The sequence below is a fragment of the Convolutriloba macropyga genome, chromosome 6 (assembly GCF_964194025.1).
Source record: "Convolutriloba macropyga chromosome 6, txConMacr16.3, whole genome shotgun sequence".
In the NCBI taxonomy this organism is placed as follows: Eukaryota; Metazoa; Xenacoelomorpha; order Acoela; family Convolutidae; genus Convolutriloba; species Convolutriloba macropyga.
The window spans coordinates 5,363,377-5,379,495 of record NC_134473.1 but is presented as its reverse complement, the minus strand read 5'-3'; the positions used below and the strand labels follow the sequence as shown (position 1 = coordinate 5,379,495).

The following is a 16,119-nucleotide window of genomic DNA, read 5'->3' as shown; positions in this document are numbered from 1 at the left end:
GATTTGTCCTTTCGTACGATTTCCCTCTTCGTGTGAGCATGTGTGAGTAATTATTCTTTTGATGCAATGGATCCGTTGAATTTCAGAATGGAAGTTACTTCAGAATTAAGCAAATTCAAAGTCAATAAGAGTGACAGACTACCAAGTTTGGAGTAAAATTGTTTTTTTTTTCAGTTGCCTTAAGAATCATTGGCGCCCACGATAACTGACCAGTATAGATGCAGAAAGGCCACCGCACCACAAGTTATTTGTAGATACGCCAATAATAAAAGAAAACTAGGCAACCAGTTAAAAGAGCGAATGAGCGTCAAGGTCCGGCTGAAATTCCTGGTGAATTGTTGATATGTGCAGCTGTTATATAAAGATCTCACAAAAACAGAAAGATAACATTATTGGAACCCAAAAATTTAACAAAAAATTGAATTCTTCACTCCTATAAATTTCCCCTTAGCAAATTCAAATTTACTGGTCGATATGTTAATGACCTTGTTGTTACCGAAAGGAAAAGTTTTTCAATAGTGGTTGGTAACTTAGTGTAAACTTTTAACAGTTCTACGTTATGATTTACTTAATACTCATTGTCCTTGTGCCCTCTCCTCTTAGACGTTTCAAATCGATTCGAATCCTCCGTGTTTAAATTTACAGTCATTTTTTAATATTAAAATGTTATCTTGCTGAGAAACGTAAAATTATCAAGTTTTTCGAGAATTTGTCTAACTGATCGTGCTGTATTTCAGAGCATTTTGCTAGGCTGGTCAGCAATTTGAGAAGGGCAAGTCTGCATTCGGAAGCATAGAAAACTACGTGAAATATTTTATCTGTCTTTCTTGCTAACTGATAATCTTGAAAGGTGTGCTTTGATTGGTTAAAACAATGTCCGGATTCTGTGACCGCATATCGTGCGAAGACTGCTGCGAGGGTCTTAAGGAGAAGTTCGAGGACAAACGCAACATGATTGCAGCTGCTGTGTCTGGAATCTTTTTCTTCTCAGGGTGGTGGATCTTAATTGGCACTGCATGCAGGTACACTGACAGTGACGACTTGCACAAAGCTTATCATATCGCGGGTGAGTAGCGGTCTTTAAGAACATTATTCTTTGTAAAATAAAGTCGAATGAAGTGTCTCACCCACCCCCACCCCCCCCCCCCCAAGTACAGAATGAGCTCTCCAGTTATGGCTTTATGCAATAGATTATTGTTGTAGTATCACAAATATGGGGGGGGGGGGTGGGGTGAAAAACGAGTCACGTGGGCCACAGGGTGAAAAAAACCATTGTCGAAAGCAGTAGGTAGTCTCCTGTGCTTAATTTACAGGAGCGTGTTAACTGGGTTTAAGATAGCTATATTAAAAAGTAATTAAAGGGCTGCAAAAAGGTAAAGTTTTTATAGCTGCGAAGCTGTAAGCTGAGCGAAGCTATATTGCGGTGCTCTTGGTTTTTACGACTCGAAGAGGAGTATTGGTTTTCTTAAGGTTTTTTTTTTTTTACCGGAAGTACTATTCGGTCAGACGATGTTTTGACCTAAAAGCGAAAGCGAGTAAAATTGCAGTGTGAATTAATTTTTTCTGAGCGAGAGAAGTTTTTTGATCATGCGCTGCGTTTAGTGAATGACTTTTTGACTTTGAAAAGTAGTTTTTGACTGAATGGCACATATAGATAACCGTTTTTAGCCGTTTTTTCGTCTAAGTGGCCTATTTTTTTTGCTTGTAATTTGGTTTTTTGTAGAAATGATTTTTATTCGATGCTATATTGAAATGTAAACCTTGAAAATTAATAGCACAGTGTTTTGCAGAGCCTGAAAACGCGTTTCAAATTCAAAATTGGCATAAATTTCTTGATTTTTTAATTAATTTTTGGCTTTTTTCCTATTGTTTTCTTCATTTTTGGATCTTTTAGACGTCTTTTTGTCAAAAATCAGTCAATATGACAACTTCCCGTTGACAATTCATATACTCGATGCCTCTTTTTTCCTCGATGTAATTTTGTTTTATAAAATTGTACATATGCTAATCCGATTTTGGTATTTTTTTTCCTATTTTTCTCTGTTTTTTGTCTATATTTTGGTTTTAATTACTAGCAATATTCTTTTTGTGCAACATGAGGGGCTTTAATTTCGTTTCGATAAAAATGTCAATAATTTTTTAGCGTTAAATTTTTGAAAAACAGTTAAATTTTTTTTATAAATGCAGTCCTAATAATTTTTTGACCTTTTTTTGCAAAATGTTTCAATGTTTCGTATGTTTGATTTCTTTTTTTTTGATCTGTTCAGGAGGATGTATTTTTGTCTCGGATGTATCGTTGTATTTTCTATGTCTTTAATGCTGAAAAATGAAATGGTGTTAGTTTTTCTTGTTTTTTTAAATTTGATTTTTGAACTTTCAAAACTTTTAAACTTTGATTTGAACTTCAAAAATCAGGAATTAGTGTTTGTTACGGTGTTCCTTACATTGTGTCCATAGTGTTCACATTCTAGCTCGTATCTTTCTAGCTCTGTCCTGGCACCTACATTTATACCGGTTTTATTGATTTTTTCAGTTATTAACAAATTGAATGATTTCGGCTTTTTCTTAGATTTTTGTCATTTCTTTGGGTTGCAATTGATTTCGTTCAACATAAGGCAGTACTAAGAGTTTACTGGAAAGCCTTTTCTTTTCCAGAATTGCTACTTGTTACTTTTTTTTGTATTTTTTTCCGACCTTGGTATTGTTCTTAAACATTTTTTTGCCTTTAAATATTACTCGGTTGCTTTTCTATGATTATTTTAATTTTTGAGTTAGTTTGAAATCATGTTGTCTAGCATATATACAAGAAGAAAAAATATATGTTGTGTTTGTCTTTATTGCAGTGATGAGAAATCTAACTGTAGTAGTTTTCTGATTCTTAACTTTGAGCATTATTTTTTGGAAAATTTAATTTAGTTTCTAAGTTATTTTTATCTGCCGTTTGCTTTAGCGATCTTTTTGAGATTAGCATCATGAATTATTTGAGGGCAGTTGATAGCCCTGTCAGCTGTTTGAGACTATCAGTGTTTTGACTATCCTAATTATTTTGCACTTATCCTTACCAAACGTTTTCAATAATAAATAATTTGCGGCATTTTGTTTCTCTTGGTGACAGTGGTTTAAATTTCACCAATTTTTAGATCAGACCGGAGGGGGGGGGGGGGGGGGGGCAATAAGTTCATGGTTTATTAAAAAAAGGTAATGGCTTTAGCTGCAATTAGGGTTTTTGTCAAGTTTTTACGCTTCGAGTCGCTTCCGGAATTCTTCCGGCTATGTTTTTTTTGTTTCGTCGTCTGACGCTCTTTTTTCGTTTTACATTTGTTCACACAGCAAAGCTGAAAAAGTCAAATTTTTTGAATGACTTCTTCCTCTCACTAACGGCATTTGCGCGCGTGACGTCATTTCTCACTCGCTTTAGCAAAAGGTTTTAGGTTATTTGCGTGATTAGATTTTGATCATACGTGACTTACCTCACTCAATAAAATGACTTTTGCACTTTAAAACTTAAGTTTCATTTGAATTTGTTTAAGGTCAAAGGAACTCATATGTGCAGTAAAGGTCCCTAATAAGAGGCTTCTGTGGAATGAATTTTAACAAGCGTTATTAATTTATCGCTGAATGTTTTTTACCTAGTTTTTTGAGCGGCATCGATTTTTTTTTCAATTTAGATCTGTATCTGTTTCTATCTCTATTTTATGGCACGCAGGTCTAGTCTTTCGCAGCTATTCCGGCAATCTGCCGGCTATGTTTGCTGAGTGTAAGTGTAAGCATATATGAATTCTTCCGTGCGGATGTCTCCGCTCTGTTCATTGGACGATAAATTTTATTTTTACATCATAATTTTTTTTCCACTTGGTCGAATACTATCATCTGTTATTGAAATTATACACCTTTATATTAGCACATGTTTGGTCCCTCCGGTTATTCCCAACTCTTGGGCGGCAGAAACTGCAATGAATGCAAAAACGAGACATCAGTTTATTCAGACAGCCGTATGAAAACAAAAATTATGCTGTTTTCCATTAATCCCCCACCCACGAAATTAAAGCCCCAGGTTATGGTGTTTACCATGATGGGGGTAAACGTTACATGACCACTAAGCTGGGGGTGCAATGGGTAAGACCCAAAGCTTGTTTATTAGGGTAGCAGTTCTAACGGACGCGTTTCTCTGATTATAGAATTATCTATAATATTGAATTCAATGATGTTTTCGAACGCAGGTGTATGTGGAACGATATCATTCTTCATGGTGAATGCCCTGTCAAATGGGGTGATACGTGGTGATGTTGACACCTGCCTCAGTCCGATGCTGGCCAGAATCTGGCTCTTCCTCGGATTCATGCTGGCCTTCGGAGCTGTGATTGCCAGTATTTGGATATTCATTGGAGGGTATGTTGTGAAACAGAACGAAAATGACGCGCCCCCACTATGGGCCGGAATTGGAATAATGGCCCAAAACTTGTGCATATTTTTGGCATCGTCCATTTACAAATTTGCGAGGAAGGAAGATGATTCTTCATTCTGATCTACTTTGGGCAGAAATTGAGACGAAAAATTTATTCTTTTGTATTATGACAGAATTAAATTGTAGATTTGATGAGATTGACTGACAACCATTTTCCGATAGATTATATGTTTGCAATTCTACCGTTTGATACGTTTCTAATAAATATCTGCTCTGAAAGTGGCAAATATTGCTCCAGGCCTCTATCCGCGACTTCTTAGTTGATTTCAAACGTAGTTAGAAGGAATTGACTGATAAAATTGCTAGCATGTTTGAAATTGTTTTTGCATCAAGCAAATACTTTGCTTCTTAAATCTAGTTATGAAAAAATTCGCAAGCAGCTAATTTAGTTATTTGATTAGCTATCAAGTCGGTTTTTTCGAATTCGTCTCTTTTTTTTTTTCTACAAAAAGTCAAGTATATATTTCGTAAGTTGCTTTAAAACAACTGAGGTCAAAGCCAGCATGCTCGACCATCTTTGTACATTATTTGTTCATTTACCAAAATTTGATCAAGTAATATTAGTTCGACCCTGAAATTAGGGAAAATTTTCTTGTTTTTTGAGATATGTTGATGCCGATTTTTTGTCGGACCCATAAATTTCACCCTGAGAAACGGGATAAATTGGAAATCCCTGGGCTTTCAGTACTTTTCATGCCCCTCACCCAGGGGCTAGCTAGGCCTAAACTAGCGAGTACGAAAACCAACCCCTAGCCAGTCGTTTGACACGAATTCGTCCAACGTTACTCATATTTTTGAGGTCAGGGAATCGAAATGGAGTGACTATCGTATGGCCGACATGAGTGCGTTTATTTACCATTAAGGGAACCCATTTTTTGTTTTCATGCCATAGGGCCCAGGTAGAGGAAACAAGAAAATAACTTAGAGTCCCCCAACTTTTCCCCAGGTTTTTGCATATTCACTCCAAATATCTTGCAAGTAGATTCTCCTCAGTCATCAGTTATCATCTCCAAAATCTAAAAGTTAAGTAGAAAAAGTATGCTTACTCTACAGGAAATAAATTTAAAGTGCAATATTTCACTTGTATTTGAGTAATTATATTGTCTGAGTTTGAACTGTGTCTTTGGTTAAAGAAAAACCAAACCGAATTCTCTGTGATGTGTGATCAAGTTTTCTCTTTTCTTTTCTCACACCAATTAGTAAGCATTTTTTGGTTTCTAATTAACTATAGAATTTATTTTACTCACTGCTAAAAAATGCATATCACCGTTTCCGCATCCGTAGAAAAATTAATATTTGAATTATAAATATTTATGAACTTGAAAATTTGAAATTTTAGTTTTGAGTGATGGGTCGCTTAGATAACTTTGAATTTACCCGAATATTTGATTCTCAAGTGTTCGCTAAGATTAAAATTGTTCAAACATGCAAAATATTTAATTGCTGATACTCGTCACGCGAAAAGAAAAAACTATAATTTAAGTTTTTTTTTCATTTCCTGTTGCGTTTTCGCTGACAAATTCTGTGTTTTTTTACTCACCCATTTTTGTTGAAATCGCTCTGCTGTATTTGGTGATCATTATTTCCGACGTAGAATTTGCAAAATGTCTTAAATATTTGCAACATTTGATAAAACTATTGTCTGTTTTTTTGTATGGACCGGTGATTAATCATAAAAACAGATTCTAACAACTTCGAGGTAATTTGTTCAGAATATTGACATCAATTATGTGCTCTAAATTATATCCACATTATTGTCCTTGTAGATTGGTTGCAATCAAAGTAAAAAATTTATTGTTTTGGTTCAGTTTTCTTGGAATGTTTTTAAGAAAATGGCTATTAATGGTTTGTTAGTGCTCGAGTGAAACATCGAAATAACCGGTATGGATCTACCTACTTGTTTTTACCTTGAAAAACAGATCTAGATGATTTCTCTGGCCATTTTTTTTTTCGAGGGATGCTGTTTTTTATTAGTTTCTTGTTATTTTCGAGTGCACATCAACGCATCAATAAGAGAATGCCTCAAATGTAGTGTTTCTGAATAAATAACTAAAGTAGCTTCTGTGTAGTTAATTGTAATTTGAGTTTGAAATAGTTTTTTGTTCTGACTCCCTTTAGGGTCAATGCATTTTTGCCTTTTGGTAGATCCTGTGTAGCATTATTTATATGAGTGATATCTTTGGAAAGCCGTTTGAACAGATATATTCAGTTAGAGGGTTTTAAAACTTTGTTCATTTTGTGATACTGTTGCACATTTTCGCGTTTGCGGTTGTTTTTGCTGCTTCTAAAGAAGCTGAATTTTTTGAATAAGGATTTATTGCGGCTATAATTACGTAAAATTATGAAGGGTGTGAACAATTTCTTCGTACTTAAGTTAACTCTTCTTACACTAGTTTTTATAATTTGACAAAACGAAGTTTCGTTAGGCGTTTTCTTCTGAATAAATTGTATAATGAGTGATTATCGTGTGCCTGTTATAATGATTATTGGTTAATTTTGCTCAAATTGTTAGAAAAATTGTGTCTTATTCCACACAATAGCCAATTTAAGCTGTTTTTGAGACATAGCAAGACAGGTTACGTTTGCAGCTCAATAGGACGTTTTTTGTTTCAAAATTATGCAAATCTATAGTCTCGTTTAGAACTTTGACTCTATTTGTGATAGTTTTTAGTCTTTCTGATTGAAGATATGTCTGACTCCTTTGCTCATTTCAAACATTATAAATTTAATATTTTAATATTTTCTTCGAAGCAAGAGGTTGATGAAATTGATTTAACTGTAATTGAAAACTATTTCAAAGGGAGCTTTAAATATAACAATAGTTTCAAAGGCTTTCGCAAGTTAAAACAATGGGATTTTGTCTCCAAAATGGTTTTGCATTGGTGCATATCCCGTGAGAGAAAATAAGCAATCATTTATTCTGCAGTACCATCTGAGATTCAAAAACAAACTCTACTTGTCATTTTGTCAGAGTTTTTTCAAACAATCATTGTTCCCACGTTTTTTCAAAATGTGAAACAATGCTAGCCCCACTTTGATTTTTTTGAGGGAATTGCAGACTAGCTTGTGTGGTAGCAATCTACACCTCCTGCCTCTGGAATTTCTCTGCAAACAAAGCGTTTGGAATTTCTCTTTTTTGAGGAAGTTTTGGAACCATTTTTGACCAACTATATGTTTGAGTTTTTCGAGTTTTTCTACAATTTTTAGCCTCTTCTAATTAATTTTAAACCCTTTTATTATCCGTGTTAGCCTGTCCTTTAACCCGTTGTTCAGTTCGTTTTACAATTTTAATAAAGTTTTGAGTAACAAGGAAAGCATTTGAGATTATCTATAGTTAGTTAATTAATGATGAAAATTTGGGAAAAATCACATGAAAATTTTATATCACAAGAAAATTTGGGAAAAATCACAAGATATTTCATATCGAACCTGTAAAACTAAGAAGTGATAATTTAGAGACAGCACGGCCTGCAAGCAGAAATGACCGAAAAGCGACCGACAGCTACTGATTTCGCATTGCTTGCTTCTTTAGGTTAGACTGAGGTTTGAAAGATCCCATTTTTTGAGAATTTTTTGATATTAATTACATTTTATGCCGCTATGGAAATTCATTTTTGTTCATATTTGTGTCAATCATTGAAAACAACAAGCAACATTGGTAGTTAGGTGCAGTCTAATGATTTCAGGTAGTTTTTTTGAGTTCTTATATTATTCATTTCATATACTTTGGGTTGTTGTTGGCTGTCTTGTTTTTAAAGAACTCCTCAGACTATTAAATGATTTTGCCGTCATTTAAAAGTCAAATTTGCGGAGTGATTTTGGTCACACTGGATTTCAACGTGTAGCTTAAAACAAAAGCGAAGGATTTTTTTTGTTAACTACTCTTGAATCAATTGATCACCAAAATATAATGAATTTGAAAGCAACATGCAGCTTGATTTCAACGCAACTTCTAATTGGAGCATTAAAGTGTTCTGGAGTTTGACTGAAAATTGTTTATTTTCGAGAAAGGATGATTATTTTGGATCTTAACATCTAATGAATGGTTAGTTAGATACAGCAATGTTTTAAGAAGCCAAATGCGGCGCAATGGATAATTATTTTCAGAAATGGCGTTAGATTAATTATTTGACTTTATTAATTGATCTCAAAGTTTGTAGCAATATTGGTCCTGTGGTCGTTTTCGCTTGCTCTGTTTTTTGTCTGATCCATTTGACTTTTCGTCCTCAAAAACGGGATAAACAGTTAACGCCCGGAAGGCCTTAAGGACTCCTAGAGCCTTATACCAGTCTTTTTTCATGGTGTTAAGGGCTTTTCTTATTCTTAAAATTTTGACCCCCATAGGTCACCCCCTCCCACTTACCCCTTCACCCCCAGCACGCCCCCAGTCCACCCCACACTCCTCTACCGGGTGGTTTAGAACCCCCCTCTCGTCCAGCCTGCGCAACCCTACCCCCTCATCGCTTGACCCCCACGCCCGTAACTCCGCCTCCCTCCCCCCACCACCGCTCACTCCGCGTGCTAGCATCTCTCCCAAGCTGGGTACTACCAAAGCCAACAGCTCGCTGGTCGTTTGAGAGCAATTCGCTCGGCGTTGGTGGGTTATGTTTATTAATTGTTTTCCTCAAAATAATAACTCGAATTTGTGTGATTTTATTGTGGGCCACAAACTTTTAGGCGTGAACAGATTTTACGGAAGCTGCAACACTAAAAGCAATTAAGTTTTCAATAGTTAGTTATTTCATCTTACATCTTCGAAGTGATGTTTGATGTGATGTTTGCTTGAATGATTGAAGAACTGGATTGATGATCTTCTAGGTATCATGTTATTCAAAGATCTGTTAAAACATCGAAAGCGAATCAGTAAGTTGTTCATTTGTTATTATAACAGACCGTCTTTTAAGGCACTTTGATATCTTCAAACAAATCATATGAACAAAGTCTAGATATGATTTCAAATTGACAAACAGGGTCAGAGAAACTTCAAAATCATGGATCACTTTTGATTTCAGAAATGATTGATGCGAATCTTTAATCAAATCATGCTCAGCTTGAAATCATTAAATGCTCTAAATTCGTTCGTGGCCACGAGATGCTTATCTACATCTCAAATTCTCTCGAGGAAAAGCCAGCTTGGCTTTCGTCACGGAGATCTCGAAGAGTATAGAGTTAAACACGGCTTCGGATCCGACGGACGTTATACGAAGCTCCCGGAACCTATCAGAGATCATACGAAGCCTCCGATTGATTTGAAGCTGAACGAAGAACGAAAAGATGTTGATCCGTTTTCGTCTGAAAGCAAAAATAAAGGAACTAAAGATTTTTACGACGTTTTATCAGATCAGGAGTACGATTTGAGGCGTAATATAAACGCGCCGTACTGGGTCAAAAATTCTGGCACTAATGAACTAAAGCGGGTTTTGGCAAAACGGAAGGCTTTAAAAGGGCAGCTGAGTACAAAAGAAGTTAGATTGATGAATAAACGTGTTTGGTACTTGTTCAAAAAGTACAATTTTAAACAAGACCAAGCTAAAGGACCGTTTCCGGCGTAGAAATTCTCTATATCAATTTTAGATTTTGTTTTTGGATAAAAGAAATTGAACATTGAAAATTAACTGTTCTAAGAATATAAAAGCGAAGGCGTGATATTGAGGGAAAGAGACACTGAAGATTATTTACAGCATTTCCTGTGACAAATTACTGTAGAGTGCTGAACAAATGAGGGAAATATTTAAACTCAGTACTCGAATGGACTGATATAAAATTAAGTAGTTGCTCTTTTAAGAGCAAAAAATGTCTAGAACAGATTTACTACATTTATATCTAGTCATATTCAACTAACATTTAGAGTAGATCGTATATCATAAAATATATAGCAACTTTCCCTTTCCCCCGAATTGTATACAACCATCTAAAATTATGGTTCACATGACATAAATTGTAAAAATGATGTTACAACTACCAAGGCAGCATCACAGCGCCGCTTAAAAACTGAAAAACAAACGCCTGTCGAAACAAGGGTTGTCAATATGATGAATTGTGATTAATTGACTTGATCTACTGGTTTTTCAGTTATCCAATCCTAGTTTAGCAATAATCTGCTTTAGAAAACAGAAAATTTAGTTAGTGGTCAAGCTTCAACTGACGAACGGTTTTTCGGTGTCAAATTTTGTCGAAATTCTTGATTGGACATATATAGGAACAGAGTAGTCAACATTTGATTCACAACTGTTGCAAATTGCATGAATGACAATGCAAACTCGTACCCGTTCTCATCGCCTTCTTTTTTGAAACCTTGATTGCTAATATAACTGATAGTAAACACAAGAATCGTGTACGATGTGTTGAAAATAATTAAGAGTCTGAGAATGTTTGGTTTGTTCGGGGTACCGTTGCCGACCATTTTCACATCATGACTTGGCAAGTTTTGCTTCCGCTGCCGTTTTATCGAAAAATTCAGTTGTCCGATGTTCTCAAAATGGTCTTTCATGTTGTCCCAATCCAATTCTGCAGCGCTTTGTCTTGATGTCTTGCGAGTGCTGATCTCATATGGTCCGTCAGTTCTAGGTTTGAAGTCATAATTGTTTAAATACTTTACAGTATTTGTACTTTTGAAACGATCGGAATCGGAATTTCTGCGACATGGGCTTTGTTTGTTTAGTTTATAAATTCTTGTGTCACACGGGATATTGACGCTTCGGGCACATGAATTTTGTTGTGACTTGGAGTGACTTCTCGACGACATTTCGATTACTCTTTTATTTCTCTGCTGCCGTTTGCTTCTCAGAAAAGTGCTTTTGAACAATACAACCGAATTGCAAACAGTCATGACGAATAAAGCAAATCCAAAATAAACAACGTTAATTGAGAAAGGCAACAAAAATTGAAATTCTGAGCTCAGTAAATTCAATCTGCAATCGTTTTGGTAAAAATTGCAAAACTTTACTCCTGGGATTATCAGAAGGTATCCTATAAACGGAGCTGCAAATAACGCAGTTTGCACCCAGCGCTTGTTTGACGCAGTTCGATGGACTGCGGGTCGAATTGCTTTGAGTGTGCGATCGAAAGCGGTCAATGCAAGATTAAGCAACGATACGAGAACGCTTCCCGAAGCAAGGATCTGAAATACCTTGACATAAGTCGACTGGTAATTTGCGAGATGAATTCCTCCGAGTTTTAGAGCGCTGTATGTAACTCCATTGAAAGTCAAACCAACACTGTCGTGAAGAAGTATAAATTTTAGGATCCTTTTTGACATTAGTTGTTCTCGTAAACGACAGACCCTTTTGTAGCTCCAGAGGGTCAACCCCAAACCAAAAAGCCCAAGAGCACCTGTTAGAAGATCCATTGCAGCTGGGCCAATATTTTCGATCAAGCTGTCGGTGTCAAGCGTGGTTGTACTATTAAACATTTCTAAAATAGTCATATACAAAAATTTTGGTAATTTTGAATGAAAGACGTTTCTTTTTTTAATGTTAGTTTTTGTATCTGAGGGGGTAATAATATTGTGGTTTAACGGAGAATGGAGGCGTTTTGTTCTATTAATGCTTCCCTCAGATTACTAAAACAGTATGTTAATATGGAAATAAATTTTGTAAGTTCGGCTAATTAATGTAGCTGTTGTGCAAATTAAATCATTTCGGCACTTTAAATATGCGCCGAATATTTTCAATAATTCAAAATGACTCGTTTTTCTAAGACCCCGTGCTTCAATCATTTTCTGCTGGGTGTCGAAATTCATTTTGTTTTGAATGGGCTCCGGTGGAATTTAAAAATCAATTGTTTCTGACAATAACGAAACGGGACGGTTTTTGTTCACGTGCTCAAGTTATCGAGTTACGTTTGTATTAATTATTCTGAATTTCCATTTTTGTGAGCCTTTAATTACGGTCGCATTCTTCAAACAGACGGAAGTTCAGCCATTGCTTACGTTTTTTTTCCATTTGTTCACGCGAGTAGTTAGCTTCTCAAGCGTCATGAAGTATTCTCTATTGATTTGAGTTTTATTTTTAATTAGTGCCTGCTGTCATAAGACTTCTTTTTAGTTTTAGGAAAATTGCGGAAAGTTACTAAAGTTGGAAGAGTTAATGACGGTTAATTATTTCTCAACTGTGAATTTTGCTCGTTTTTGATTTAATTGTTTTTGATATGAAGAAACGAACTAGCAGCCGGCAACAAAATAACTAAGTGGTTTGAGTTAATGTTACAAATGGTTGTTACGTATCCTAGTTTATTAAATCCTTTTTTCCTTTAAAAATATCGTTCTTTCACTTCTGATAAAAACCCTAAGAAAAATGTTTGTCATTTTTCGTGAAACTAATGGCTAACTGCTTTCTTTGTCCATAATTAGCGAAAACTATGGGTGCTAAATAAGAAAAATATGTGGGAAATTGTTTTTAGAAATTGTAAAAAAACTTTACAAATATGGAAAATCTAATTATGGGTGTTAATGACTTATGCTGCACCTAGTGTTGGTTTAAATATAGAAGTAACGAAAACAATAGTTTCGGCCAAGGAAGTTTAATCATCTAACAGTCATTCGCTGCTGTCACCAAACCTATGTAATTGAAAAATTGTATGAAGTACCTGAAAAGAAAGTACTAATTTGTCATGCTATAGTTGTTTTGCTTCTGAATTTTCATTATGCCTCTCACGGAGTTTGTCTTCACAACAATAAAAAAAACAAGAATTGGGTCTCTTCTATATAATGGTTTAGATTTTCTTCAGATTTTTTGTGATCATGTTATCAAAAACTGGCCAAAAATTGAGGTCTTTGTTATGCTACCCACCGCATTATAAAACAATATTGGTTTCGCTAAACAAGGTATATGGCAACAATTTGAAACAATTAAACTCGTAGGTGGAGCTGATGCTTGCCCAGCTAAAAATTCCCTGCCAAAAAATTTGAAATAGGAAAACTTTGTTTAGCCAGTTTTACTGTTGTTAATTTACTCAAGATCTTTGAAAGGCTACGTATGCATCAGCAAAAAATTAAAATTTTGTCTACCTTATTTTGAATCCAGACGAAAACTTGTTCAAAAACTTCCATAAATTTCTTGAATCTTACGTTTCTGTATTGCTAGCCAAATGATATTCAAGTAGAAGTAACCAAAGGAGTGTGTCTCGATCTACGGAGACAAATAATAAAATCTGAATGAGAGCCCATTTTCGTTTTTAAATTTACCTATTGACGGCCAATTTATTAGAAGAGAAATCAGTAGTTCAATCCAAATGTCCGCAAAAATCTTTCGTATCGAGTTTTTCAAAAATATTAGGATTTAGGGGTTAGGTGCTTGGATAAAAAACCGAATAAAAATTCGTTAGTGCTTCAGAAGTGCCTGCTTTGGAATATAAAATTTCTGGAAATATTTTTGCATAATTTTTGAAAATTAAGCCTTGATTTATTCTGTCTTCCTTAATTTGTTTTTGTTAAGTTCTCTTTTCCTCAAAAAACAGTTTATAAATGGGGCCACGCTTTGAAAAGGCTAACATTTATTTGTTGATTGTTTGTTGTATTTCTGAAAATTTTCAGAAGTTAAAAATTGCTAAAATGTTTTCAAATGCGACAGAATGTTCACGAAATGCGACGAAAGTCAATCTTTTTCCTTTCAAAAAGCTTCACAAAACCTTAAAAATTTAACTAGTGGAATCCGAGAGCCGAACTATGAGTTTACGAGACTTACCGTTTAACTGACTGCTACTAGTTAGCATGATGAAAAAAGAGCATAAATTAAATATCGTCTTTTTTCTTTTTGCGTGGATTGTTTCATGAGACTGTCAAACGAGAGTTCGGATAAGGTACTGCTTGGGACTGAAAAAAGCTGGAATTAGCCTTGTGCGATAAGAAATTCACATTTTTGAAAGGCCAAAGGATCTAAATTGTGGGATAATAACTAGGACATTTAGTTAAATGGGATAAATGCTTCTTGGATAATCTAAGTCAGTTCGACTATGCAATTATGTGCACCTCTATTTAAAATATTTGAAAGCCAAATTATTTTAAGCTTGATTTGAAAGCAGGAGCGATACTCCATTGTTTATGTGTGAACCTTATATCCGGGTCATTATTGGCAACAGGAAAAATTCAAATTTGAAAATAAATGTCGAGTTTCAGATTTGAATTTTTGAAACGACTAATGCAATCAGAGTGTTTCTAAAATCAACATAGACTTACTTGCCCGTTGCATTCGTTATGAAGCATTCCGTGTGCAGTCCTACAAATTCGTGGAAGGAAATTGATGTTGAATGAGAATATTTCCATAGCTGAGTAATAATTTAGGTTATGTGCGATTTTAAATTGACTGTATTATGAGCACAGTTGATAATGGATGTTATAGCACACAAATAATTGTTATTTTTTAGCTAATGTTTTCAAAGCAATTTTGAGCGACTTCACCATCCACCAGTGTCATATGTAGCTGCACATTACGATGGAACTAAAAAAACTACCGCAAGCTTGTCCGAAAAAATAATGCGTGTGCGGGAATCAGTCAATTTGTTGCTTTCATTTTGGGCTTTTGCAATCTAACTAATTTAGACGGCTAATTGATGCGCGAATCAGGGCTATCTGATTACCCCTAAAGTGAAGTCAAATTCAGGGCTCTAAATAGTTTTTAAGTGGATGGCTGGAAAGAAAAGCTAGGCGTTCGAAAGAACGGCTCTTTTCCGTTTGTGCCCCCCCCCCCCCCAGTACGTTATGCTCCCCCCAGTGACAGAGCACGTGTCATTACATAGTAAATCATTATGTAAAAATATTGCACGTGCGTCGGGGGGTTGCAAATAATATGCACCCACTGAGCGGGGGGGGGGGGGGGGGCACAAACGGAAAAGATCCGAAAGAACTAGTTCGTTTTGATCGTTATTACGATTTTGTCTGGAATGCTCGATCTTTGGTACTAACTGCCTCCCCCTCCCACAACTATAATTATCCTAAATAATTCTTATCTTGAACATTCGTTGTATATAGGTTCTTATAAGGCTATACGAGCCATTGTCTTTGCAAAGATAATCTTTGGTTTGTGTATAACAATGTAATGAAAGCGTTTTTTTTTTTTGGGGGGGGGGTACAGTTCTTCAAAAGTTTTACCTGTGAAAGTTTGCTCGCTGCACTGTTTTTGATTGAGTTGACACACAAGGGAGTATATGGCTGAGACAATGGGTAATTAACTTCTGAAGAAAGTGGGCCTTATTGTTTTTGGCCTAAATTCTTTTAAGTTCTTCAGAAAGACTGAATTGGATTGCGATTAACTCGGGTTGAAATGGTAGACAAGCCTGTGATATAAACAACATCAAAGTACTAGATTTCAAATAGCCCAATAGTCTGGCTTTTGAGTAGTCTTGTGGAACAAATTGAACAAGCACCCGCCACCCCAGCACCCCACCCCACAGAATCTCGCAGAATGACAAGTTATTTGTTGGTATTTTGTATTGAATTGTGAATGTGAATAGCAATACCGTGAGCTAGCTGTAAAAAGTCAAATTATGAAGACAATTATTAGTTCCTTGTCCACACAGGTTCATGAAAACAATATTGTTTCGCGTGTTATGGGAGCGGACGGTGGGGGGGGGGGGGGTTGGCTTGGCTTGATATATCTAATTCAGCTAATTACTCGCATGGTATATCACCCATGACTACTTTTGTCTTAAGATCAGAG

The 16,119-nt window shown here is 35.5% G+C and overlaps 2 protein-coding genes across 3 annotated transcripts in view; one reads left to right on the top strand and one right to left on the bottom strand.

The window, feature by feature from the left end:
* LOC142341447 (uncharacterized) overlaps positions 1 to 16,119 on the bottom strand; it is a 545,892-nt gene that overhangs the window by 121,756 nt on the left and 408,017 nt on the right. The gene's annotated exons all lie outside the window — the stretch shown is intronic.
* On the top strand, positions 737 to 4,684 carry LOC142340711 (transmembrane protein 50A-like). Its single transcript, XM_075391410.1, has 2 exons — positions 737 to 1,066; positions 4,221 to 4,684. The coding sequence occupies exons 1-2, from the start codon at positions 874 to 876 to the stop codon at positions 4,523 to 4,525; spliced, it is 498 nt and encodes a 165-aa protein (XP_075247525.1). The 5' UTR covers positions 737 to 873; the 3' UTR covers positions 4,526 to 4,684.

Excerpts from the sequence above, each read along its gene's own strand:
- LOC142340711 (XM_075391410.1), top strand. The coding sequence starts at position 874 with ATGTCCGGATTCTGTGACCGCATATCGTGCGAAGACTGCTGCGAGGGT. Across the intron at positions 1,067-4,220 it reads CAAAGCTTATCATATCGCGG|GTGTATGTGGAACGATATCA; the intron begins GTGAGTAGCGGT and ends TTTCGAACGCAG.